Raw genomic sequence first — 27,237 nt, 5'->3', positions numbered from 1 at the left:
GAAGGCCAGACCACGCAAGGATGACAGTTTCTTTCCCGAAGGGAAACTAGTGAACCACATGAGTTTCTCTGACAACCAAAAATGATTTCATGGTCATGATTAGATTCTTCAATTCCAGTTTTTTTTTATTGAATTCAAATTCCACCATCTATCTTGCCAAGATTTGAACATGGATCTCTAGAACATTACCTGGGTCTCTAGATTAACACTCCAGCAATAATACCCTAATGGAGACCACACTCTTCCCCAACACACATATACCTTGAAGAAGTAGGCACAGATTCTCAAGGATTTTTATGTTGAAGAATGCAAAAATGTTTTTTTGCTAGGACCTCAACATGGACAGTGGCTTCGAGGATACTTTCCAACCAGATTACAAAAAAGTATTTGAATTATCCAATAGCAAAGCTATATTTCAAGATCTATTAATGCTGGCCTGTGTATTGTCAACAGTGGCCTGCAATATGATTCACCTCTCTTGTTCTTTGGAGTGTGGGGAAAAAAACAGAGCTGCTAAATGGTGAAGTTCCACAGGTAACTTCTTAAAACAGGGCAGGGGAATACAAGCTGTGACAGATCGGTGCATAGTGAGAAAATTGCCAAAATAATTTTAAGTAGCGCAACAAAATCAGAGTAGTAACTAGACTAGGACTATTGAACACAGGGAACTGAAAAATGTAATACTGTTAACTATTGTTGAGGCATCAGCGGCAGACCTAAGACCTTAGAGTTAACAGCTGTAATTAGATTAGATTACTTACAGTGTGGAAACAGGCCCTTCAGCCCAAGTCCACACCGACCCGCCGAAGCGCAACCCACCCAGACCCATTCCCCTAACACTATGGCAATTTAGCATTGCCAATTCACCTAACCTGCACATTTTTGCACTGTGGGAGGAAACCCACGCAGACATGGGGAGAATGTACGCACGAGTCTTTAAACATTCAGCTATAAAATCGATTAAAGGGCTTCTAAAAAGTTAAGAATTCATATTTTTGACCCAACTCCTTTGTAAGCATTAAGTACATTGACTCATCTAGTTAATTATGTAACGAATAGAAGGACAAAAAAATCAGAGGATTCTCCATTTGAGGATCATCATCTAGTGTTATGGAGAAAATTTTAGAATTTAATATAAACAATGGAATAGCAGAACACTTAGAAATGCATTATACAATCAAACAAAATCAGCATGGCTTCGTTTGGGAAATTACATTTATCAAATTTATTGGAATTGGGCGCAGTAACAAGCAGAACAGATAAATGGGAAGCAGTGAATGCAGTATGTTTGAACTTTCAGACCGTACCTAATAAAGTACCACATATTAGGCGACTTAATGTGGGTGGCACAGTGGTTAGCACTGCTGCCTCACAACGCCTGAGACCCAGGTTCAATTCCCGCCTCAGGCGACTGACTGTGTGGAGTTTGCACGTTCTCCCAGTGTCTGTGTGGGTTTCCTCCGGGTGCTCCGGTTTCCTCCCATAGTCCAAAGATGTGCAGGTTAGGTGAATTGGCCATGCTAAATTGTCCATCGTGTTAGGTAAGGGATAAATGTAGGGGTATGGGTGGGTTGCGCTTCGGTGGGTCTGTGTGGACTTGTTGGGCCGAAGGGCCTGTTTCCATGCTGTAATGTAATCTAATCTAATCTAAAAACTTCTATCCCTGTGCTCAAGGTGTCTGGTAGCTGCATTGCAGTGTAAGGTGTTGACTCTGCTCTAAAGTGCAGTATTAAAGTGGAGAACTGTATTCTAAGCCAGAGATACAAAGAACGAAGAACTTTACAGCCCAGGAGCAGGCCCTTCGGCCCTCCAAGCCTGTGCCGATACAAATCTACTGTCTAAACCTGTTGTCCAATTCCTAAGCATCTGTATCCTTCTGCTCCCTACTTACTCATGCATCTGTCCAGATGCATCTTAAATGAATATACTGTGCCTGCCTCTACTAGCAACGTGGTCCAGACGCCCACCACCCTCTGTGTGAAGTACTTGCCACATGTATCCCCCTTCAACTTGAACGTGTGACCTCTCGTTATTGAACCCTTCACCCTGGGAAAAAGTTTATCTCTATCTACCCTTTCTATACCCTTCATGATTATGTAGACCTCAATCAGGTCCCCCTCAATCTCCTTTTATCTAATGAAAACAAACCTAACCTGTTCAACCTCTCTTCATAGCTAGCACCTTCCATACCAGGAAACATCCTCGTAAACCTTCTCTGCACTCTCTCCAAAGCATCCAAATCCTTTTGGTAATGTGGCGACCAGAACTGAACACAGTATTCTAAATGCAGTTGAACCAACGCAGTGTACAATTTTAAAATGACCTGCCAGCTTTTATACTCAATACCCTGTCCAATGAAGGCAAGCATACCATATGCCTTCTTGACCACTCTAACCACCTGTGCAGCAACCTTCAGGGTACAATGGACCTAAACGCCCAGCTGTCTCTGCTCATCAACTTTCCTCAAGGCACTCCGGTTACTATATAATTTGCTCTAGAATTAGGCTTCCCAAAATGCCTCACCTTATATCTGCATGAATTGAACTCCACCAGTCACTTCTCCACCCAACTCTCCTGTCGATCTATATTCTCCTGTTTTCTTCTGACAGTTCCCTATGCTTTCTGCTACTCCACCAATCTTCGTGTCATCTGCAAACATGTGACAAATGATATGAAAATTACATCAAGTGAGGAAGAAGGATTCCAGTATAATCCAACACCAGGGATGTTAAGATAGCATCAAATTGAGAGAAAAAAAACATACAATGTGGCAAAAATTAGTGGTAAGCAGAGGATTAGGAAACTTTTAAAAACCAAAGACAAACAAACAAAAAGGAGGGGAGAAGATCAACTTTATGCACATTTGATACTAACCTTCAAGGATTTGGGGTGGGAGTGGTAGGGCTTAGTGGGAGTTAGGGTTATTACCATACAGTGTGCCCTGTGATACTGTGAGTTGCAAGGAGATACCACCAAATATTCACTGACTTTCATATCAGTAGTCATTATCTAGTCTCCCTCCTCCAGATAAGAGGATAGCAAATTGCATCTAAATGAGATGATAACAGGTTAATGTATGCAAATAGGCCTTCTGTTACTCACTAACAAGAGTCTTATCTCACCATTAAAACAACTGGCATGAAAACTGGACTTTCTCAACATCAAGAATCTCATTTTTCTGACCTTTATCATATGTTTCCAACTGACTCGCCTATGTCCATATTGTTCAGGTGCTGGGAAAGTTCAGCTGCATCATTCCTATGTCTGAATTATAAGAATTCAATAATATTCAACAAGCTATACATGACAAGATAACCCTTATTCTAGTTCAGTTGTAAACAAACCAACTGTCCCCATTTATGGTAAGTACTCTCTCATTAAATATAAAATTGACAAAGAAGAGTCCAGTTTCACCAAATTCCACCACTCTAATCTTAAACAACATTATTAAATAATGTAAATGGCTGTCTCATAAACATGTATTTGCTATTTATATGGGATTATATTTACAAGATCTGAAAAGTAAAAAAAATTACTTTGTTGAAATGAGATAAAGCAAGAGCCCCACCATGTGTTAGGCAAGTCATATTACATATTTAGCTGAGCTTCTAATTTTTTTTAACTAAACAGGTGACGACAGATTCCTGTCTCGACTCCACTGATGGTAACACAGTCATATAGTAGTTCTTTTCTGAATTCCACAGCAAGTTAAATTTTAAATGTGAACTTAAATTTTAAAAGCTGCCACTTAACACCAGCTGTAAAGCAACAAGTCAGACAGTAAAGCTCACCTATTTTCAGTATGAAATACATGGGCCATAAATTTTTACTTCTGTTGGTTCTTCTACAGGCTGTTGGTTCAATTTGGGGTTGGGGATGAAGGGACACAGAGGATAAAGGTGCATAACTGCACTCTTGCCCACCTCCAATATCATCCCAAATCTGTTTAAAAATCCAGCCCATGGTTTTCACCTTGTATAGTGTGATAAGAATTTAAAAATATTAGGAGTACATATCCAATTTTCCAGTACTTACCTGAGGTGAGCACTAAAGCACTTTTCTTCCATGGTACCGGGTAGATTCAAAGATACTAAAGAAGCCATAATAGAGATACAAGCCATTGACTTTTTTTTTTGCTATTTTTAATATAAACTTTGTACAAAGAAATGTGAAAAAATACTTCCATTATGCTAAAAGCAATTCTGTTTCACAAGTTAGGCTAGCAAGTCATGTTCTCAAAAAACAATGGTAATTTTACTATAGTGTCAATTTTTTTTAAAACTTTTTATTTTAATAACATTTACCCATCAGGACTGGTTGAAAACTGTACAAACTGCTTATTTTATAAACCGGGATGAAAAATAAAAAACAAAAATATACACATCAGAACAGCACTGGCATCATTCTGAACACAAAGGATTATCTCATATACACACAAACTCCTTGTGTTCAAATGTCATACATAACCAAGAGCAAACAATTGCTAACATGTGGAGAAGAGGAAAATAAATGAGCAGCGAGATGTACCTCCCCATGTTGTACTCCTTCATTAGAAATGCCAAAACGTACCCCCCATTTCATGCTTATTACATCACTGGGTTTCACAGACTCCTACATATAAATATTATATGCTGTGGTCCAACTACTAAAGGCTTCTTTGTTGCATGCTGTATACGTTCCCCAATTCACTACATTTTCAGAAACTAGAGTCTAGAATCTTCCATTAAGTCATAATAAAAGAAAATACAAAGGGATTGAAGCTTTAGAATTGACGAATTGTATAAAAGATGAAAGGCTTGCAGGATGTGATCATGTTCTGAAGACTTCAGATTGAATTTTTTTCTTGATTTTTTTTAATGCTCGGCAAGAATGTAGTGTCATGAAAGCTCTGTATGTTATGTACAAAACAGATAAGCAACGAATGTATCCACTGAAGAGCGAGGGCAGTATTCACAAATTCCCCATGCAAAGTCTTGATCCATAATGCTGCCTTCTTCAACTATCATCCCGCACGATCTAGGGCCTTCAGGTTCTGCGAGTTTGGACAGGCATTGTGGTCTGGGCGCACTGGACTTCTGACTGCACAGCAGCTGCACCAACTGCTGGAGTCACTACAGCTGGCATCGTCTGCGAGTGGAAAAACAGAATTTGAATTCAACTGTAAATCAATTAATCCTTGACTTAAATAGATAGTGCATTGCTTACCTTGGCAAAATTCTAAAAGAAAAATTGCAATGAAGACCATGTGTGTGGCAACACCTGGAATACGTGTGATGCAGCTCATTGACCACCTGCAACTATCACTCAAAGTGGGTGCCATAACTCACCTGCTACTGCCCCAAATTTTCCACCCACTCTACAGAAATAGGGGACCCCACTGATTGCACCCAATTGATCAGGAAGTAAAGGGGCGCACCACAATCAAAGAAAATATTGGAATACAATTGTAGATCTGGTAACTACCAAAATAACCAAAACACATTTATTCTGCCTGTTTCACATACAATAAATTCTGTTGGGTAATCCTTAAATGTAAAAGGTTTAGGGACATAGCAGAGTTTACAGAATGTAGTCTGTGCTTCTTCACCTCCACCCCTGCCCCCTTGACAGGTGTAAAAATGACTTAATCACCTGAGCATTAAGAGGCAAATGTAATTATTATTTTAACAAGGTTCAAGAATAAGCAAAATTCAGCAGCCAGAGCAATGTTGCCATATTCCCCTTACCAAAATGAGACACTCCAAACTAATGACAGACTTGGCATGAAAGCCAAAAGGCACTGATCATTTGGTTAATGTGTGTTCACAACTGGTACTTTTAAAATGTCAACCTTCTATTCCAAATTGTCCACAGCATAACTGATCCCTTCCTAATATGACTGCAGACAGTGGGAAGACAGCACAGCTCCTCTGCACATGCCAGCCACTTTACAATACGATTGCAGGAGGAACAACGATACTCTATATAATTAGCAGTAGGATGTGTCAAATGCCAGCTACTTATTATACATAAAGTGGTACGATAATTGGAGATTTGTAAAAGTGATGCAAATAACTCCAACATTACCAATTTTTAAGCATTGTTAACAAAAACCTTAAAAAAAATGAAATTCTACTTCAGTATAAACTCACCCAACTTTGCTTGCTAGACTCTGGATGTGATTCTGTTTTCCCTTTCTAACATGGGAAACTTACAAAGATCGGGGACCAGACTACCTTGGCAATTTTTAAAACTTTAAACATTTCAGAAGGTGACTGCAATGATTGCAGATGTATGAAGGAATGGTGGTGGAGATGGGGACATGGCCGTGATTTTCATTTTTCCAACATGGGATTTAGAGAGGCACTCCCTTTCCAACCAGTGTCACAATTAGGTAAGTGATTTGCATCTTGTTGCCAGTGATACTGAGAGCCGGTTTCTCAGAGGACAGTCAGGGCAAATCAAGCTTGAGGAGAGGTCTTAAGCAGAAATAATTCCCCTTGTTTGTACAAAGAGTCCAACACTGTTTCAGGTACAAGTAAAAGATTCTTTGTTTTTTTTTGCAAATGATGCACCATGATTCTCCAGAGTGAAATATGCTTCATGCCTATTATTTGGGATAGGAACAAAAAGGCCAGAAAATAGCATTGCATGAATCAACCACTGGGAACCAAACAGGTGGCAAAATCAAAATTAGTTTAATGCAGAATGAAAGCAGCTTCTCAACCCCACAGATTTAAATCCAACTAGAATTTCAACGTACATGAAAAGATATGCCTGTTATATACTCCCCACTCTCTACAGCAGCATACAAACAACCTGTATCACTATATAAACTCATTGAACTCCTGCAAAGGCATGACCTCCCCTTTTTCATAGACTGGCACAGACATCAGGATAAAAAAATCCATTACAAAATTACAAAAATCTGAAGTCACTATGAATTCTGAGCTTCCCCAAGCATCCTCTTTCCTCTCATTTCTCCCTCTGGGCATGGCCTGTATTCCCCTTCCCACTGAAACTGGTATCTGCTGTGATTCTTCCTCAAAAGAAAATTAGCTTTGAGCATCTACCTCCATCCTACAGGACATGAGTATAACTGCACAAAGAGAAAAATACCATTTTCTCTCTCTCCCCCCCCCATGCACAGAACATCTCAAATTAATTTCACCATCACTTGCACTTCTCAAATACTGGCAAGAAACAAACAGAACAGGTAAGCATTACTTCACATTAACAGCCAAAATGGCATGTGCTGTGGATGCAGAAAGGGCAAATCAGATGACAGCACTGCAAATGTGAATTAACTAAAAGATATCATTTCATAAAGAATAAAGGGACAAGAAAGAAAGAAAAAGATTTTGCCAGTGGCAAAGAACAAACATCCACAGTACACAGCGACTCATCCATAATGCAGCACCCTCACAGAGCACATGTCCCCCTGTAAGAATTACGGTTTCACAGCAGTCCTAGACACGCCACGCAAGCAGTCCAAACGTCAGCCTCTTCAAGTTACAAAGTGTGAGCCAACATAACATTTTTTTTGTTAAGAAATGGCTGTGCACTTAAACAAACCATCCATGCACTTCAAAGAGAGGGTGCTTCAATTGGAACAATATATTCCGCCTAGGAAACAAAGTTAAAGACCTCACCAACCCCAAAAGATAACAGTTTTTCTTTACACAGAACAGTTGAGTATTACAAATGGGTTTTAATCCATTCAGATTTCTAGCATCTCCAATATTTTATTTTTTGATTTCTTGTACTGCATATACCAGAACTCAAGAAAATGTACTTTTTTTGTTAAATTTAAAACCAATTCACCTGTACTTGAATCACCAGTGATGTTTCCCTATCAGAAATTAGGGCCATATTTCTATGAACTGGTATATGTACCAAGAATCACTTGTTTTAGAACTATTTGGCTTACCTGTAGATGAATTTCAACTTTGTGTTGGTAAACTGAATCCTCTGGATATTGTCTGCGCAGAAAGAGAGTTCTACAGTGACACCCAAACACTACTAATCAACAACAATAGGTGCAATGCCTCAGAGTCAAACTAAAGTGCACTCTTTAGCAACAAAACATTAAAATGGAAAAAGCAACAGCATCGGAGTCACTCATTCCAAGCAGATTTTGGCTCCTAATAGCCATGTTTTATTAGAGAGAGGTTGGATGGAAAAATGGTAAAAATGCGCAGTAGAGGAGGTACAAGAACAAAAGCCTTCATTATGCACAAACTCCACTGAAAATTTCACAACAGATTAGCTCTATCTTTGTGCTTACTATCATAACAAATGGTTTCAATGTTTTTATTTAAAAAGTGAATTAGAATGAGAACGTATTAGAAAAGGGGCAAGCAAAATACTGCTCAGTCAAATCATAGCCCTCAGTAACAGGCCTTTCCTCGCCAGAGTTTAGAAGAATGAGCTCTTAATTGAGGTATGCAATGTTGCAAAGGCGACTGACAAAGTAGACAAATTGGATTTTTCCCTTTGTGAGGCAATGTAGAATGAGGGGTCATTGTTTTAGAATAAGGTCTAACAGATTTAAAACAGAGCTGAGGAGAAATTACTTCTCTCAAAAGGTCATGAATCTATGGATTTCACTACCCCAGAGTGCAGTGGACATTGGAACACTGAATATACTTAAGGAGATAGGTAAATTTTTAATTAGTAATGGATCAAGGAGGTATATAGGCAGGCAGGCAGACAGAAATGTGGAATCGAGTGAGATGACACCGGCATGACTATATTAAATTATGTAAAAGGTAATATTAAATTATGGAACAGGCTTGAGGGGCTCAACTTATTTCTTTTGGTTTTGGAAGATGACAATCTCATAAGCCCAACATTAACATTACAAAGATACATTTGTAGTGATGACAACTAACACGAGTAACGTTTTAAATGATTCCCTTCTACTTATTAAACATTGTATTTTATTTCTAACTCATTTAGGAGCAAGAACAACTGTACTCCTATCATGTGCAGCATTCTCCAATAGTTTGTGAAGTAGTTTAATTTGGTATGAGGAACAGTTAGCATGTTCAAATGGGCCTGACACAAGTCAGATAGGATCTGCATCACTTGATCATTCACAACTGATAGAACAGTGTCTAGATGGCTATTGAGGTTTTAATGAATTATTCCAAGATGCAAGGAAATTGTGCCCAAAAAGAGGGAATTGCAATTTAGGTATTACTGCCCAGTCTAACAGACAGTTAGTTTGAGGTTAGACTTTCAGCCAATGAGGTATGTATAAAACAATTATTGGTTTTAAATAGTTTTTTTTACTCTTAACTTGCCAATGTCTGTTTAGTTGGTAAACTGCTGTACTTTCAGCTGTTACAACATATATAGTTGCCTCTGACTAAATCTTGACCAGTTGAATAGGTGCTGATCAGTGTTTACAGAGAAAACTTTAAATGCAACACCTTATGAATATTATCAGTATAATCTTGGGTTTAATAATTTGCTTTTAGTTAGAATATTTTTATGTAGGATAAAATGCAATAGTTTGACAAACTGCAGTTTTTTTTTGGACTGCTAGAAATTCTGTAAAAAACTTTTAACAAGTACATTTGAATATTAATTCAGTTGTTCCCTTTTGACAATCAACAATTTTGCTTGCTTCTATTACTATTCATTTTCCCTCAATGGTACAATAGCTACAAAATTAGGCTCTTGAATCACATATTCATACTACGCTCTCAGCAATAATTGTTACTATTTAGAATGGGAGTAATTTTCTTCAAAATCTGCACGTCTTCATGCCTGTCATGTCACTCTAAGGTAACCTTGGTCTGCTTTTGTTTTAGACTTCAGAACTCACAGCAGAATTGGACTACAAAGTTACTATTTTGTTTGAAATTTTATATATCACCAGTAAATCTCTTGTGGCCCAGCTCAGGATTAGTTGCAGGCAATGGTGTGGGAGTTGTTTATGACTCATTGCTGGATTATGAAATCAGCTTCTCTGTTAAACTCAAGGGGGAAGGAAGACGGGGCACATTCTATAACATATTGCTAACTCACCATGCCAGTTTTAAACTTCAGTGTTATGTTGAAAATTACTCCTCCTTGGTTTTTTAAACAAAGTTTATGATAAAGTGGATCTGAGTGACTCACAAAAGGTCAGTGGAACTTAAAAGCAGCAATTTTATGGTCCATATTTGAAGTGATAATCCTCAATCAAAACTCACTCTGATTAAACTAAAAGAATCAGGCATTTCCATTTCATGATACCAAGAAACAGACTAGACATGAAAGAAAATATAGCCCATGCTGCTCCACCATTTTTGTTTCTTTCTTTACATCTGAAAGAATCAGGGTTGGAGAGGAGAAACGGAAATCAATGATGCAGTAGGTTGAAGCATTGACCTTTCACTTCTGAAACCCATCGGTGTTCAAACTCAGAATCTTAAAAGTAAATTTTTTTTTTCTTTCTGCTGCAACAGTCCTATTATACAGAATTCTCCAGATTTTGGTGTCAGTGGCAATCAAATAGTGTCGAATGTTCACAATGCCTACAGACTATTACTGAGTTTTTGTACTGCTTAGGGCATCTGCGCACAGGGCAAACATACTGTCTCTTCCTACTGATTAAATGGAGTCTAAATCAGACAGAGTAAGTTTGAATATTTAATTCAATTTAAAAATCACATACAGAAAGTGAAATAAAATGAGAGAAAAAGAAAATTACAACTAAGATAAAGTGATGAAGTACAGACCAACAACTGGTACTTATGTGGTATCTTTAATATATTAAACATCCCAACATGCTTCAAAAGGAGCATCAATAAAAAACCAACCTTAAGCCATACACAGCAATATTAGTGCAGATGACCAAAAGATGGTCGAAGAAGTAGGATTCAAGGTAGACTTTGAAGGAGAGAGAGGAACAGACTTGACAAAGGTTTGGAAGATTTAGGGAAAAAAAAATTTCAAAAATTACTTAAGAGTCATGGAGGCGTACAGCACGGAAACAGACCCTCTGGTCCAACTCGCCCATGCCGACCAGATATCTTAACCCAATCTTCTAGTCCCATTTAAGTTTTTTTTATATATAACCTAAGTCTATTCACAACAGATTGCAACTTTATGATTGTACAGGTAACTTTATAGTGCCAGTAGGATTCATTCATTATACACAAATGAACACTAATTTTTTCCAGCAGACTTAGGGCACACTTTGTTAGCCCCACAACTTCATGACTCTTGTGTGTTTTAATGCTAAGTCTATCATGAACTACTGGTGCAGTGAAAGTTGTGGATAAACCACAGTGGAACTGGGACAGAAGTTACCATTTTGCCACTTCACTATGGGTATCCAGTCATTGAAATTTGTTCAAAAACAAAATCAGATTGCTGGAAAATCTCAACAGGTCAGGCAGCGTCTATGGAGGGAAAGCAGAGGTGATGTTTTGGGTCCCAAAGAATTGTCATTGGTCTGATGCTGGGTTTTTCCATAAATTTCTGATTTTGTTTCTGATTTCTAGCATTCACAGTTCTTTGCTTTTCTTATTCACTGAAATTTGTCATCCAATTCATCTATAAAAGCAATGAGCACTGATAATATCATTGTTATCATGTCAAATGCAGATCATTAATTTAACATACAATCAACCTGGCACAGAGAAGCCAAATGATTGTGGGAAATAAGGAAAAAACATTCTATTGGTGTAGTGCAGGATTTTTAATGAAAAAAAAATGGAGGAAATTAACATTGCAAGTGGAGGAGAGAATTTAAACCTGCATCTCATTTACTTGACACTGCCACCGGTCAGGACAAAAAAAAGTAGCACTCCCCAGGACATAATTCCTTACCTATGGTAATTATTTAAAAAATCATTTAAAAGGATATGCATATCTCATGACAAATGACTTATGGCAGAAAGAATAAGTGGCTTGCTCAAAAGAACACAAATACAACTCAGTCCATTTGCCTCCTAAAATGCTCTCCTACTTCACTAGCAAGTGGCAGCCCCACTTGGAGATGACGACTGGAACCAGGAACATATCAGTTGGACAGTATTCACATCACTGTGCACATTAACACTTTTATGGTAGTTATTTAAAAGTTTGTAAGTGGCTCAGCTGGTTAGGACAACACATTCTACGAGAGAAGTGTGTATGAGCATCAACCAGAGAGTGTGAAGGCAGGATTAGGCTCAGCTGAGAAGTCCATGCAAATATAACATTATAGCTTGCTGACTTTCACTGCACAGGCTGAGAGAGAAACAATGAGCATATAATCAAAGTATTGCAGAAAGCCTGGTATTTGAGTAAACATTTTGCAGCATGGTAACAACTCCTTCTAGACAAAGAACGGGCATAAACAAAAGCAGCAAAGTCATAGCATCTAAAAGAAATCTAGCCTTGACTGAATATATAATGTCAGAATTAAAACTAATGCTTCAAAAGACTTATATGCTAATTAAATAATGTGACCTTTGTCCACAATAAACTAGAGTTAAATGAAGATTTGTATTCAGTTTCTATAAATTAGTCCTTGAAAGGAAACATTAGAAGTCTCACTATCTTGTTCAGCAAGCAAACAAGGAGCTGATTATCTTAAATACAACTGCAGTTTCCCATCTAAATTCCCACCAATTTTGAACCACGTAACCTTGCAACATTGGTTTACATTTGATTCTATATTACAGAAAAAAAGATCAGGATCAACAAAAGGCATACAAAGTAATAGTGTAATCGTGCAAAACGCAACAAGATGATTAGAAATATGTGACACTGAATAAAAAACCTAGTCGTGAAGCATTTTCAAATACTTGAGTTCATATCTTCAGCTACCCTCTAGCAAAAAGTTGAAAAGGAACCAGCATTGCAACATGTGATCGGGCTTGGTAGCACATTTGTACTTTAAATACATGTTTTGACAGTTACAAATAGTTGTTGATTTACTTAAATGAGCTGGGAATAGCAGTGTAAGTGAAAAATATATTCAAAGAATATAATAACTAGAATAAGCCTGGAGTGTATGAAACAAAGCCATTATTGACTAAGGTAACCAGGCAATACTTACATTTTCCTTGCTTTTATCTGTGCCCGGGTCCTTGTCATTTTGGCTGGCTTTGCTCTCTGATGGTGATTGCTGGACTGTGGGGGCTTGCTGTGCATTCTTATTTAATGCATCAGAATTCACTTCTGATTCAGTTTCCTGCTGAGTTGCAGTGGCTACAATTAAAAGATAAATCTGTTACAATCAAACTGCTGCACTTAATTGCAATCCGTGAGAAATACCAATTGTCTTATTTAGGATTTACACTCTCTGACTGAAACTTGTTCTGGACATTAACAGTGAAGAGAGCCAAGTATTTGTTTCATAAAGGATAAAATGTACTAGTTGAAAGATTAATGTCTCGCGTTCCTCCTATTCGAGGTTTACAGTCAACACAATCTTCCATGGCCATAGCTGTAAGGACAATATGAAATTACAATAAAGGCAAATCAAATGAAATAAAGCATTCTACACTCTCCTTTTTAAGATCAGTCCTCCTGTAATATTGTGACTAAAACTGTGCCCAATTTTCAATTCTATCCAAAAAAGATAAAGACTTGCAATTTTTTGTTTAAATAAAGGAAAACATTTTCTGACTTTTTTTTGTGCAAAAAATGTTTACTTCCATCTAAGTTCAGTATTAAATTATATAAATTAAGCTGGAACTAATGTCCAGGCTAGAAAGCTCAAGCCTGTCCAAGTTATGACACTATGTACCTGACTGAGTGCAAGACTTCATGTGCTCTGGCCAGTGTGCCTGTTGGCAAGGATAGTCACAGTAACTGGTGTTCCAGCAACAGTAGAAGATGGCTTCCTTCCTGCAATTTGCACACCACTGCTTCTTCTTAGTTTCATCAACAGCCTGCTGCTTCTCTGCCTCCATCTGCTTCTTCATCTCTGTGATCATCCGATCCTTTTCCTGCTCAAGACTCTGCCGCATTTCTGCCATTGTTAACTCTAGGACACACAAGCAGAAACTGTTTTCAGAAAATTATCACAGCTTATTTGTCAACAATGCATGAAAGGAGAACAGTTTTTTTTTAAATAACAAAGATTTAGAGGCAGAGAGAGATAGCAATGCATTCAATGGTATCTCAATTCTCCATCACTCAGCTCTTGTGCTTTCAAGCTGAGTACAACTTTTGTGCAGAATCAAGTCTTCAAAAACTAAACCACATCAGTCACAGACCCCTATTTATGGACTACAGGAGCTTCTGTACCAATTCTGCTCCAGCACTAAAATACAGGAATACACCAGAAAACATGGAGGTAGTTCAGTTTGTATCTGGGAAATGCAACCAGGATCAATCATAAAATGTTCAACCAGCTGAAACTGCAACACTACATAAATTTAATAGAATGGCATTGCTAAGATTTACTCCAAAATAAATTTACATTTACATTCCGGTCTTTTATGATATGACCTTAAAGGAGTTGTTAGATCAAGAACTTGGGAACTCATAACAGATCAAACTTATCATAAAGTATATCTGAAATCTTTTGCACAAATTTGATCCACGGATATTAAAACAACATAAGCAATTGGAATTGATCTAGCTTTGCAAGACTGCAGTTATGATTCCTAGTCCACTTGGTGTAATGATTCATAAAACAAATGGCAGCCACCTGTCTGTACATGAGCTAAGGAAATAAAAAGTGTGGAATATTGAAAATCTAAGTGCTGCAAAGTAACTGAATGAACATTTACAAATTCTCTGCAAAAATGTTACTAACATCAATGCCTTTTAAAAGCTAAGTCTTATTCCTCCCTCACACCTCTGGTAGCTAGGTTCAGAATGACACAAAGTTGCAAGAGTAGCTATCTACCAGAAACTGTCTCTCCCATGGATGGTGTATAATGCAAAAAAACCTAAACAAGCAGTAAAGAAGAAAACACAAAAGGTTTTCAAACTTGGAAATGAAAACCTGGCAGCTGACTCGTGGCACCAATTCCAAGGCTGAACAAAAAGTTGAAAATCTACAAATATCTTTACAAGGGGAATACTCATCTTTAAAACAAAAATCCAAAATGTCAAAGGGCCCATAACTTGCTACCCAATCACATGTGGTATTAGAAAAAGGCATGGAGTTTCAGGATGTCATAGAATCATTGCATCCTCAGAATGTGGAAAGAGATCATTCAGCCCAGGTTTACACCAACACTCTGAAGAGCATCCTGTCCAGAACTTGACCCCATCCTATCCCCTAACCCCACATTTACCATGCCTAATCCATCTAACCTGCACATCTTTAGACTGTGAGAGGAAACCAGAGCACCCAGAGAAACCTCACGCAGACATGGGGAGAGTTTGCAAACTCTACACAGACAATTACACAAAGCTGGAATTGAAATGGGGTCTCTGGTGCTGTGAGGTAGCAGTGCAAACCAGTCCATGCCAGCCTTGAGGACAAAAGCAGCCAGCTCCTTTTGGTTTCCTAATTTGATAGTTTAGTAAATGAACGAGTTTGTGCAAACCCCTGGTCATAATAAATAAGAACAGAAGTAGGCCATTTAGTCCCTCAATCCTGCTTCACCATTCAACAGGGTCATGGCTGATCTGACACTCCTCACATCCATTTTCCTGCCTTTTTCCCATAACCCTCGATTCCTGACTGCTCAACAATTTATCTTAGCCTTAAATATACAAAAGGAATCGGTTTGCACAGGTCTTTGTGGGAAGGAGTTCCAAAGACCCGTAACTCTCTGAATGGAGAAAATGCTTCCTTATCTCTGTCTTACTCTGGTGCCTTATCAGGCTAATAAAGTTTGACACAGAGAAGATACAACTAAATAATATTTTTTCAACAAGCAAAGAGTAGGCAGCACAAAACTAACTTGTGACATTTACCAAGATTATGTTTCATCTCAGCTAGCTCTTGCTGATGCAACCATTGCAGTTTATCAATTTCAATTTTCATTCGTCGAATCTGCCAAACAAAATAAACAGTCAATTCAGATCAGTGAGCTGATGACATTAGACATTATTCCACAGAGACACTCAAATTTAGTCACAAGTGACTAACCTCTGCTATTGTGCTTCCAGAATTATTTTTAGAAAGGTCATTGTAGATTTCAGTCATTGTTCCCTTTATTGCTTCCATCATCTAGAAAGAAAGAGTCATATGGATTATAATAAAAACTAGACTCGAGTTGTACTATCTTCTAGAGTTACATTTAACACTTCTAAACCCTGTCTGATCTCAAAATATCTTTACAAGGGGAATAAATTGTTAATTCTCTCCAATTGTAATTGAGAACTTACAACAAATACCTTCTCTACCTTCTTAATAGCTAAGCATCACTTAATAATTACATCTTACAGCAGACAGAAACGTGACCAAAGAAAGTTCTAAGGATGAGTAAGACTCTTGGGAAGGAATTCTTCCTTCTCTAAAAGGACTAATACTTAACATTTCACTTTGCTCTGTCAACTCTGCTGAAGGAAATTATTAACTCAGTATTGTACTCTCAGGAATATGAGGCACCATATTCAGGAAAGTGATAATTTCCAAAAGATTTGTCAAATGCACTGGTATGTGAAATGACTGACATCAAAAATCCAACAATACAAGTACACAATCCTTTATCCAAAATCCTTGGGGCCAGTTGTTTTTCAGAATTTTTCGTATTTCAGAATAGATGACATTTTCACAGCAAAATTAAAAAAAACTACCTAACAGCAGACGCATGTGTGAATAGTACGAGCACTGAAACACAACTGACGCCTGCCAGTGCTGGACCATGCCGCTACGTCACATCTGAGTGGTGTGGTTCCAATGGGTGTGGAGATGAGTCACTTATTCGCACACTGAAATAACGCTCCATACTCCATAAAAAATGTTTCAGATTTCTGAGCTTTTCGGATTTTAGAATTTTGGATAAAGGATTGTGTACCTGCACCTCAAGTCTTCAGAGACACATTGGCTACTGCACCCACAATGAATAACCACTTACTTCAATAGCTTTCACATGGTCTCTTAAATTAAACCAACTTGTTGCTAAATGATCGATTCTGTTATACTGATGACTGGTACTGAAGCAGGAATGTTTACAGCTTGCTTTGGCATCTGTCCATCTCAGGAGACAATAGATCATACTTGGGGTATGTCATTTCTGGATTTAGCATCATCTGTTATGGCTGTAGAGGCCAAACCAGTAGCAGGCACAAATTAATGGAATCTGCTTATGGTCAATTGATACATTTTCTTCATCTGAGAGAGTTCCTTTGCTCACTGTCTGATCACTCCTTTAGTCCTTCGCTCATCTTCAGCACTCTAATCAGCAGTGAGGATTCCTGTGCATGCATTTTGGTCCTAATAAACTTGAGGGTGCGCTTGATGTCATCTTTGCATAGCAGATGTGATGATCTATTGGTTTTGTGCTGATTAAAGCTTTCCATAGAGTTTACCTTAGAGGTGCGGCTGTCATCTATACTGTACACATGACAAACCAATGGGGTCACCACTGACTCAAGAAGGGAAACATCCTGGGGTTCCCTGGTGACTGGGGTTCACCTAGATTCAGTATTTTCTTTTGCTACAAAATGGTGATATTTTTCTGAGGCAGCAGAGGTGGTACAGTACCTTTCGTGTACATGCTACACGAATATACATTGCACTTTCAAAGGCTTGTCTATGTATGAGGGAAGGAAAATATGAAAACAAGCATGATAAAATTCAGGTTACTGAGTGGACTCTTAGCAAATTCTGTCTCTGCCAGTTCAGAACAAAGGAAAATCAAGATTATACATAAGTTTTTAACACAAACCTAGCGCACACAAGCTTTGCATTTTTGGCCACAGTTTGCCGCTCAACTGCAACAAGACAGCTACAGCACTGACAATCCTGACACATTTTCAACATCAGGAAACAGGTTCCTGGTAACTGTTGATCCAAGGTATGCAAAGCTGCTGATGGCCTCCAGAGTAAGGCTGCTAATGGTAAAGGAAGGTAGAGTCTCTAAGCCCTGACCTACAACCTTGGCCCTCCTGATGCTGATCATCAGTCAAAACTCCTTGCAGGCCTGAGAGATTTGACCTACCACTGTTGCAAGTAAAGTTCAGTATGGGATGCCATTATGGCATGATTACAGACTAAGACTTTGAGCACTTTAGTCTTGGCATGCAGTCTTGCCAAGTTGAACAGCTTGTCTCCAGTTCTTGCATCCAGGGACACATTAATTTGCCTGAAACATCGATTTTCCTGGTCCTCGGATGCTGCCTGAACTGCTGTGCTTTTCCAGCACCACTCTAACCCAGAAAGGCATACATTAGCACCATTGAGAAAAATATGCTAGAGCTGGTGCTAGGATGCAGCCCTATTTTATTCCATGTATTTGAAAGCCATTGAAAGACTGTGCATTTTCTTGTGCAAAGAAAAAATGATTCCAGAGTCCAAGCAGCAGCTGGTTTTCCACAGCAATTTAAACAGCCTGCCTCTGCCAGCAAGCTCAAAAGCCTTGGTGAAGCCTATGAAAGCAATGTAGAGTGGTCCATGTTAACCATCCACCTGCAATCTCTGAAGATGCACTGAGATTATAGTCCAATCACTGCAATGAGAGCAAATAACTTCCCTACAATACTTAACCAGGGTATGCCTCAGTAATTTTTGCAGTCACTGTGATCTCCTTTGTATAAGGTGATTATTTTTGCACTGCACGGCCTTAGAAATATTATTCATTCTTGCAGAGAGACATAAGTTTATGGCGATGCTGCAGCAGGGGCTGTTTTTCCACTTTTGATAGTGTTGGTTGGAACATTATTGCTTTCTGGGGCATTACCACTGGCAAGACAGTCAATGGCCTTACTGAGTTCTACTGTGGTTAGTTTGCAGTCCACCTCTTTCTACAATACAGTACGTGTATGTAATGCAAGAGAGTCATAGAGATGTACAGCATGGAAACAACCCGTCCATGCCAAACAGATATCCCAACCCAATCTAGTCCCACCTGCCAGCACCCGGCCCATATCCCTTCAAACCCTTCCTATTCATATACCCATCCAAATGCCTCTTAAATGTTGCAATTGTCCCAAGCACACTCCGATGTCCAACGATACAGGAGTTCAAACAGCAAAGACAGTAACTGTGCAGGTTCTCTCTCTCCTGCACTGTCCTCACCATGTGCTTCTTTTGTCTCTACTTCTCCCTTTTAAAACTGTTGTTTTGACTTTTTGTTTTCCAAAGTTCCAAAACAATGCAACAGCATATGAAACAGTAATTGCTACTCCTGGAATTTGAGGAAATCACCTCCAGCACCTAAAATACCTCAAAAAAAAACTGCTGTTACAGCCAGAAATTTTTCCCGTCCTCCATCTTGGATTACCCAGAATCTTCTGGATCTTACATCATTTTCTTGTTGCCCTCAATTGCTTAAAAACAGCTAACCGTTTGCCCTGTGATCTATTAAACCTGGTTATTTCAGGTACAAAGTCATCTTCCAGATTGTATGGAACAGCAACTTGTTTGTGGAAGTAGACTTTCACCTTGAGCACAAGAAAATGTATTTGAAATTGACTTGAAACAGAAAAGTCTCCAGGTTTGAGCATTTGCAACTCAAAATACTACGTAAATTGCAGGCATAAAATGGATGTTATTTTTCCTCATAAAGCAATCTGCTTTATTAGTCTAATATACCTGCTCTGAACTGCTTCCGACACATTAACATACTGTATAAGTACAGTCTTCGAGGAGAAAGTGAGGACTGCAGATGCTGGAGATCAGAGCTGAAAATGTGTTGCTGGAAACGCGCAGGTCAGGCAACATCCAAGGAGCAGGAGAATCGACGTTTCGGGCATGAGCCTGAAGAAGTTCTGTACAAAGTACACCAGAAAGTCCAAAGGAGCTGCATCCATGGTGCAATGTCTAAGTAACAGCTATGTGACAACCTTATTGAATAAAAGGCAAATAACAGACATACCTTGTTTGTATACTTTGTAAGGTCAGCAGCGACATCAGCAGAAGGAGTAGCTATAGGCAAATCAGTGCTGTAGACTGAACTGGAAGCTGTGTTCACCACTGCCGAATTACTGCCTGCCACAGGTGTAGATGAACTACTTGTAACCAAAGTGATAGAAGATGTTGAAGTTGCTAGAGTTGCCTCTTTCTGCTGCACAGCTGCAATTCAAAAGTCAATGTCAGCAGGAGACTTCAGTGTATTCTTACATAACAATTAAGTTCAAGAATTAGAAAATTTGAACACCCAGCCTGGCACCCTTCTGCCATTTCAGAAGCCACATCATTGTGGACAGAAAAACTGCATTTCTACTGTTTTCACAAGAGAGCCCTGATGGTGTTGTAGCACAGAGAGGCCTAGGGGGTCAGATTTATAATTCTTTGAAGTTCGCATCAAATGGGGACAGGGTGGTTAAGGAGGCATTTAGCATGCTTGCCTTCATCACTCAGACCACTGAGTTTAGGAGTTGGGATGTCTTGTTGAGGTTGTACAGAATGTTGGTGAGGCCTCTTCTGAACTACTGTGTACAGGAAAGTGTGTGCACTGTGTACTGTGAACTACTATTATAGGAAAGATATTATTAAATTGGAGAGGATTCAGAAATAAATTACAAGAATGGAGGGTCTGAGTTATAAGGAGAGGCTGGTTGGGGGGTACTTTTTCCACTGGAACATAGGCGGTGGCAGTTATACAAACCTTATAAAGTGAGGGGCATAGATAACGTGAATAGCCAAAGTCTTTTCCCTAGAGTGGGGGAGTTCAAAACTCGGTGCGGGGCATATTTTTAAGGTGAGAAGAAAACCATTTAAAAAAAGGACATGAGAGGCAACTTTAAAAAAAAATACAGGATGGTTCCTATGTGGAATGAACTGCCAGAGGAATTGATGTATGCAGGTCCAGTTACAACACTGAAAGACATTTGGATAAGTACATGAATAGGAACGTTTTGGAGGAACATAGGCCAAACACAGGCAGGTGAGACTAGTTTAGTTTGGGAACATGGTCAGCATGGACTAGTTGGACCGAAGGGTCTGTTTCCATGCAGTATTACTCTTACAGGATGGAAAAATAATAGAAGGCTGTCAGTCCTGTGATGAGAATGGAGGCAGGCAGATATCAACGTGTTACCTTGTGTATTGTCAGCTCCCTCAGTCTTGTGGAGTCAGTTTTTAATGAAAGGCTGGGGATAGTGCAACCCCAAAATCATTGAAAAAGTGATTTAATGAGCTTAGCTCCTATTGTTGATGCTTTCCAGTTCCTTAATATAGTTGCTTTACTGTCTGGACTAGGTCAACATGAAATCTCTAATACAAAACCGAAATGTTTGAAAATATTTTCAAACGGTAACAAATTTACCAACATAATATGAAGTTGGATTTTTTCCCCTAGAATTAGAGATAAATACTCAAAATATTTATACCTTTCACAGCCAGCCTTGTCTGGTACCGTGTCCCTGTAGTTTGAGACTGCTGTTGCGGCGCTTGCACTTGCTGCTGCTGTCTTTGTACCTTCTGCATGTGCCATTTCTGTGAGGAAGTCTGAAACTTTGTTGAGGGATTCCACACCACTGCACGCTGAACAGCTGGAACAGTCTCCTTTGGCAACAGAGGCCGTTGTTTTTTAACCGGACTATTGCTAACAGGAACAGCTGGAACTGTGGCAGTAGGCACAACACTGGTAGTCGTTGTAATACTGGTTGAAGGGGTCTGGTTTGGGAGACTGGGGACTGAAGAAGCAACCTCACCTTTTGGTTGACTGGCCACAGTTGAAGTGGGCGATGCTTTACCTATATACATAATTAGGAATATTACATTTTCCCTTTAACTGTTGAACAGGGTAATCAGCAGCTTGATGCACATATCTCTGATTATCTATAATCAAAATTCTCTAGTTAGCACTATGTTTTCTTCAAGATAGTGACCACTTCCCTAGCAAACACCACCAACCAGTTTACAGTGAAACTAATCACTTCTTAAAAATCTGGCTACAATCTTTTCTGAGTCAACAAGTTCTACGTCCAGTTTCAAGTCACGGCTACTGTAGTTTAAATGGGGCCAAAACAACACTGCCAATAAAGCATTAGGTTTGCATTCTGAAGAAAACAAGTGCTTTGTCCCAGCTGCAAAACGAACATTTAAAAACAAAAAAAAGTGTAAAACTAGATTTCTGACAGTAAATTATTTTCACTGAAAAATGGAAAATACTTTGAATGAGATACATTCTTCCACACTCTGCTGTATTCCTTCATTTTCAATGCATTTTATCACAATACAAAATCTACACCAAATAAATTAATGTGATTCAGCCAAACTGAAGTTTCCACCATGATCACACTTTTCAGAGAGTCTGAATATGCATCATTACTTAGCAATTTACAATTTAAAAAAGATTAAACTCCAAATCCCAATGTGCTTCAGTTTGTTAATTACGAATAGCTGATGCAATCGCTTCTATTGTATGTTAAGGTCCTTCATTCTTACGTTATAGACTATGTTAAACAAATCTATAAATTCATGATATGGTTTTTTGACTTAAAAATTTTGATCAGGTATCATCAAGCACATCTACTGTCACAAAATATCCAAAATCCATCCTTTAGAGAAAGAATGAACACACCACCACTGGACACCCACCAGGTAAAACAAAGTAACATATCATTGATAAAACAAATGTTTAAGGTACATACTTTCTGTATTTGATGCAGATGGCGATTCCTTCAATGTCGGTGTTGGAGTTTGATCTTTTTTGCTCTTCTCCCCTTTCTTGCCTTCTCGAACAGCCTCTTTACTTTCATCGCCTAGGTCTATAACCAGTTCATTCTCAGAGTCAGAATCAGAGTCCAGTCCCAAGTGCACAGTTGGCGAGTCAGTCTCATCTTTATGCCCTAGTTTCTCCTTTGCTGTCTGATGTAGACTCTTCATTTTCTCAACAAGTTCTTTGTCAGGGTCCCCATTTGCCTTTTCTTGCCCAGATGTCTCACTGTTCCCCACAGCTGAACTTGGATTTGTCTCTTGCTTTACTTCATCATGAGCCATCACCTGCTTTGGCTTCTTTTTCACAAAAGGGGAATCTTTCTCACTCCTGGTACCTTCCTTTTCCTCTCCCTCCTCTTGCCCATTGTTTAGCTTTGGTCCTTCATCACTGGCATACTCACTATCAGTGGTGTCCGATTTTTCTGAATCCTCAGAGTCACTATGTTCAGGTCCTCCGTCGACATCTTCAGTAATTTCGTTTATTCCTTGGAATAAAGACACATTCAAGTTTCAGACAGTACTAATTTAGTTCCATTTCTGGAATAATGTTAATTGAGTCACGAATCAAATACCTACAAACCTCAAACACAGTAGAAACACTAGACTGAATAAATATTCCTGCATAAGAGGGCATTTCCATGCTTTGTGATGCATTAGTACCATTGCCTGCTTACTGCTGTACTTTACAAGAATGCACAATGTGTCAAAACTAGTCATTGGACCACAATGACATATGGTGTAAAACAAAAACAGCATGACTTATCTCTGTATTTAGTAATGTTCTTAAAGAGTAATGCAATTTAAGTATTGTCAACAGAATTCATTCTATTTCAAAATCTGCAAAGGAGGGTGCAAGAGGCAAGGGGAAAAAACAATCCGGAGATCTAAAATCTGAAGTTTAAATGGTATAAAACCTTAAGGATTTACAACAGAATCCGAGAACCGAATATCAGAGTACCCATACACTACACCCTGCTAAAATTCATCCACACTTTCTGCTTTTGATTAACCTCAATGCATCACAAACAGTGGAAAATGCTTTACTTTATTCCTGATTTATCTCACTAGTGACTTTCAGTGCAGAACCAAATGTTGATTACTAATGGAACTTTATAACATATTGATTCTAATCTCTACCAGGGCATGATTGGTCATAAATGCAATGCAGTAACAATCAAAATTTTACTGAAGAATATTTTCTGACATGGATTATATATATATTAGCCTTAAGGACATTGTAACAAATGAGAGCTTAATATCTGAAAGAATAGATTTTCTAACAAGTTCCCAGCCACTGGTGCAGACAAACACCATGCATTGGTGTTGGTCCCAATCTCGACAAATGGGCAAGCGTTAGCGGAAGGAGGCACAGCAAGCTGCCAAATCGAACATGATGGTTGACACAATGGTGACTGGGGTGAACTCCCCCCCCCATGTAACATGGAAAAAGGTGAAAGAGGAAGATGCTTTTATAACAAAATAAAACAGATTACAAAGAGGGCCCATTCAACATGCCATGACTGCTGTGTTCAAATGAATGAGGGCCATACTGCATAAAAATATCTGCGTCTCAACAGTCACCTTTTATCTCTTGAAGGTATGGTTTCTTCCTGTGAATATTCCCAAAAATCCTCTGGTAATTCAAATAACTAATCATAATTTTTGATGATATTGCTTTGTGCTACAGCAGTCTGCATTATTTGATTATGGAGGGATCATAATTTGTCCTCATCAGATGATATACACATCCATTTTTTTTCCAGCAGTTGTCAGTGAATATTATCAGAAGCAGGAGCTGTAACTAATTTCTTCAGGTAGGAAAACTGCAATCTTGGTTAAAATCAGTTATTAGCATCAACTATGAACTTAAATATCCATTTCTGGTGTACATGGCTTTGTAACCCTGAAATGTATTGTAAATGTGGCTTTAAGATAAACGTAACTGAGTGCTTCGCTAGAATAGGGAATAGAATGTGTATTGAAGCAAGACAAGCTGAGTGTTTTGTTCAGCCAGCTAGCAATAAATCTTCAGTACAAATAAAATAATCTTTGCACTGAACTGAAAAGAAATGAAACAGACCAGAGTAAATTTGCAAGTCAAACAAAGATTTTGGTTTGTTTTTAAATTTTGACTTAATGCTGGCAACTTTAGTAAGAGTGTGCTGGGCACCAATCCAGATGGAAGCAAGTAAAAATCTCTGGTTCAAAAATCATTCTAATGGGATTTCCCTTCAGTAGATGGGTTTCAGCAGTTCATTTCCAGTATGTAGTCTACTCATTAATGTTCATTTCTCCATCTTGACAAAAAAAAGGTGTGAGGAAATATATTTGCCTTGCCAACACCACATACCTCAGCCAATGCCAACTTTCATGTGTTCTTAACCAATAACAGTGAAAGGAAATTTTTAACATCATCTAGTAGCATAGAGTCTTTCAGGGATGCCAGAAGCCAAATGGGAGTTGGGTTCAGATGGTGATTAATTATTAGCAGGGTGAGAACGCAACTGGGTGCATGTACAAGTAATTGTTCAGAGTTTTAGGACATGTAAGTTGGAATAAAACTCTGACTTGTATGTGCCTAGACTGTATCTAAACAACCTTTAACCTCAGATGTGTAATAGTCAAAGTCCAGTCTTTTAATTTATTGGCCCTCCTTCCTAAAACAAAAATGACATTTACAAAGGCTTTCTTGAAGCAGAAAAACAAAATTATTGAATCCACACCTAGTTGGGCTTTACAACTTTCTATTGTCTTGTCAAGGTTAAGCAGGAAGCTACTCCGCACTGGCTGCTTTTTTGGTGAAGTGAGGAGCACGGGAGCTGACTGCAACACAGATTCGCTGAGCTCCTTAAGGTCCATCTCTGCTTTACTGCGATCTGTTATGAGAAGAGAAAGCAGAACATTAGTAAGAAAGCAAGACAAAATTGTGTTAACAATATTTGAAAAGACATTGAGCCAACCTATCACATGGACAGCCATTGGCACAACATATTTGTGTACCAAAGTGCACCCCAGAGCGTCAGAGAGATATACAGTACAGAAACAGATCCTTCAGTCCAACTCACCTAAGCTGACTAGATATTTTAAGTTAATTTAGTCCCATTTGTCCCATATCCCTCTAAACCCTTCCTATACATATACCTATCCAGGTTCCTTTTAAATGCTGTAATCGTACAAGCTTCTACCACTTCTTCTGGCAGCTCATTCCATACACGCATCATCCTCTGCACGAAAAATTTGCCCCGAGGTCCCTTTTAAATCTTTCCCCTCTCACATTAAACTTTTACCCTTGAGTGTTGGACTCTTTCCCCGCCCCTCCCCCCCCCACTCCAACAAAAAGGCCTTGTACATTTAGCCTATCCATGCCCCTCATGATTTTATAAACCTCTAAAGAGGTCATGCCTCAGCCTCCGATTCTCTAGGAAAAATAGCCCGAGTCTATTCAGCCTCTCCCTGTAGCTCAAACCCTTCAATCCTGGCAACATCCTTATAAATAATTGAAACACTGGCACAAGGAGTCTTCTTAATTAAACAAAATCAAAATACTACAGATGCTGGAAATCTGAAATGAATGCAGAAAATGCTGCAAGGACGCAGGCGGTCTGGCAACATCTGTGGAGAAACAGAATTAATATTTCAGGTCTCTGACCTTTCATCAGAACTCTGATATACTAATGAAAGGTCACAGACTTGAAACATCTCTGCTTCACTCTCCATAGATGTTACCTGCACCTGCTCAGTTTGCTAACTCAGCTAACTCATCAAAATGAGGTTTCTTAGACCAATAAAGAGAACCTAAATAAAAGGTTGGCATCTTAGGATGAAAACTCAAATGAACAGTAGTGGTGCTGGAAGACATAAAATAAAAACTTTTTGTAAATAATAGATAGTCTCGTTTCCCCAACTGTTCTTGGACAAACATGTGCTCAGTATATACAAGCCTTTTGGAAAAGTTGTCTACTGTTTCTCTGCATACTTTACAACCTTCAGACATCAAATAAAAAGAGAGTGTATCTAAAATAATTGGGGCTGTACACAATAGGAGCAAGTCTACTGAACCATTAACTTGGTGGTCAATTCTAAAAAGGATGACATACTTTTATTTTTGTACATCTATATCCCTCCAAAAGAAATTATACATCTTGCTCCAAAGTCTCTTCCAATTCTGTGTCTTTCCAGGATGTCATACACAAGCCCAGACCATTTCTTTTCCACACACATACACAGACACATACACTCCATCCCACCCAGTCTGTTTAGCTCACTACACTTCGACCAAAAATGCTACAAAACAGATGGAAAAACATTTTATGGTCATAACTAACCAAGGTTTAGGTTAAGGATGCTGCCCGTAGGAGGGGTTTTCAAAGTCCTTTCTGATTTAGCAGCAATGGGAGTGGAGGACTGAGGAGAGAAGGGTTTGGGGCTGCCCGACACACTGCCAGCTTGACTCGTCTTCACAGATCCAGGAGAAGCTGAAAGAGGAAACAAACTGGGTCAATGTGGAGCTGGCGGAGAATTCCAGGTTTTGA

At 38.8% G+C, this 27,237-nt stretch overlaps 1 protein-coding gene across 10 annotated transcripts in view; it reads right to left on the bottom strand.

Moving 5' to 3' along the window:
* Positions 1 to 4,624: 4,624 nt before the first annotated feature.
* zmynd8 (zinc finger, MYND-type containing 8) overlaps positions 4,625 to 27,237 on the bottom strand; it is a 170,999-nt gene continuing 148,386 nt past the window's right edge. For 6 of the 10 annotated variants that reach the window (XM_087994793.1, XM_087994789.1, XM_087994792.1 and 3 more), the window contains 10 exons: positions 27,031 to 27,180; positions 25,429 to 25,581; positions 22,639 to 23,190; positions 21,373 to 21,738; positions 19,917 to 20,113; positions 16,025 to 16,105; positions 15,850 to 15,928; positions 13,718 to 13,957; positions 13,025 to 13,176; positions 4,625 to 5,127 (listed from right to left, as the gene is read on the bottom strand). In XM_087994793.1, the coding sequence (XP_087850919.1) occupies positions 5,026 to 5,127; positions 13,025 to 13,176; positions 13,718 to 13,957; positions 15,850 to 15,928; positions 16,025 to 16,105; positions 19,917 to 20,113; positions 21,373 to 21,738; positions 22,639 to 23,190; positions 25,429 to 25,581; positions 27,031 to 27,180 (2,072 nt within the window). In that variant the 3' untranslated portion in view covers positions 4,625 to 5,025. Of the gene's footprint in view, positions 5,128 to 7,909; positions 7,962 to 13,024; positions 13,177 to 13,717; positions 13,958 to 15,849; positions 15,929 to 16,024; positions 16,106 to 19,916; positions 20,114 to 21,372; positions 21,739 to 22,638; positions 23,191 to 25,428; positions 25,582 to 27,030; positions 27,181 to 27,237 lie in introns of all 10 variants that reach the window. The other 4 variants (XM_043710702.2, XM_043710704.2, XM_087994790.1 and 1 more) reach the window with 3 other exon arrangements.

The sequence above is a fragment of the Chiloscyllium plagiosum genome, unplaced genomic scaffold (assembly GCF_037043375.1).
Source record: "Chiloscyllium plagiosum isolate Xiang-an unplaced genomic scaffold, Cpla_swu_hap1 HiC_scaffold_15, whole genome shotgun sequence".
Lineage (NCBI taxonomy): Eukaryota > Metazoa > Chordata > Chondrichthyes > Orectolobiformes > Hemiscylliidae > Chiloscyllium > Chiloscyllium plagiosum.
The sequence above is the reverse complement of the archived record's forward strand: the minus strand, read 5'-3'. Positions and strand labels throughout refer to the sequence as shown.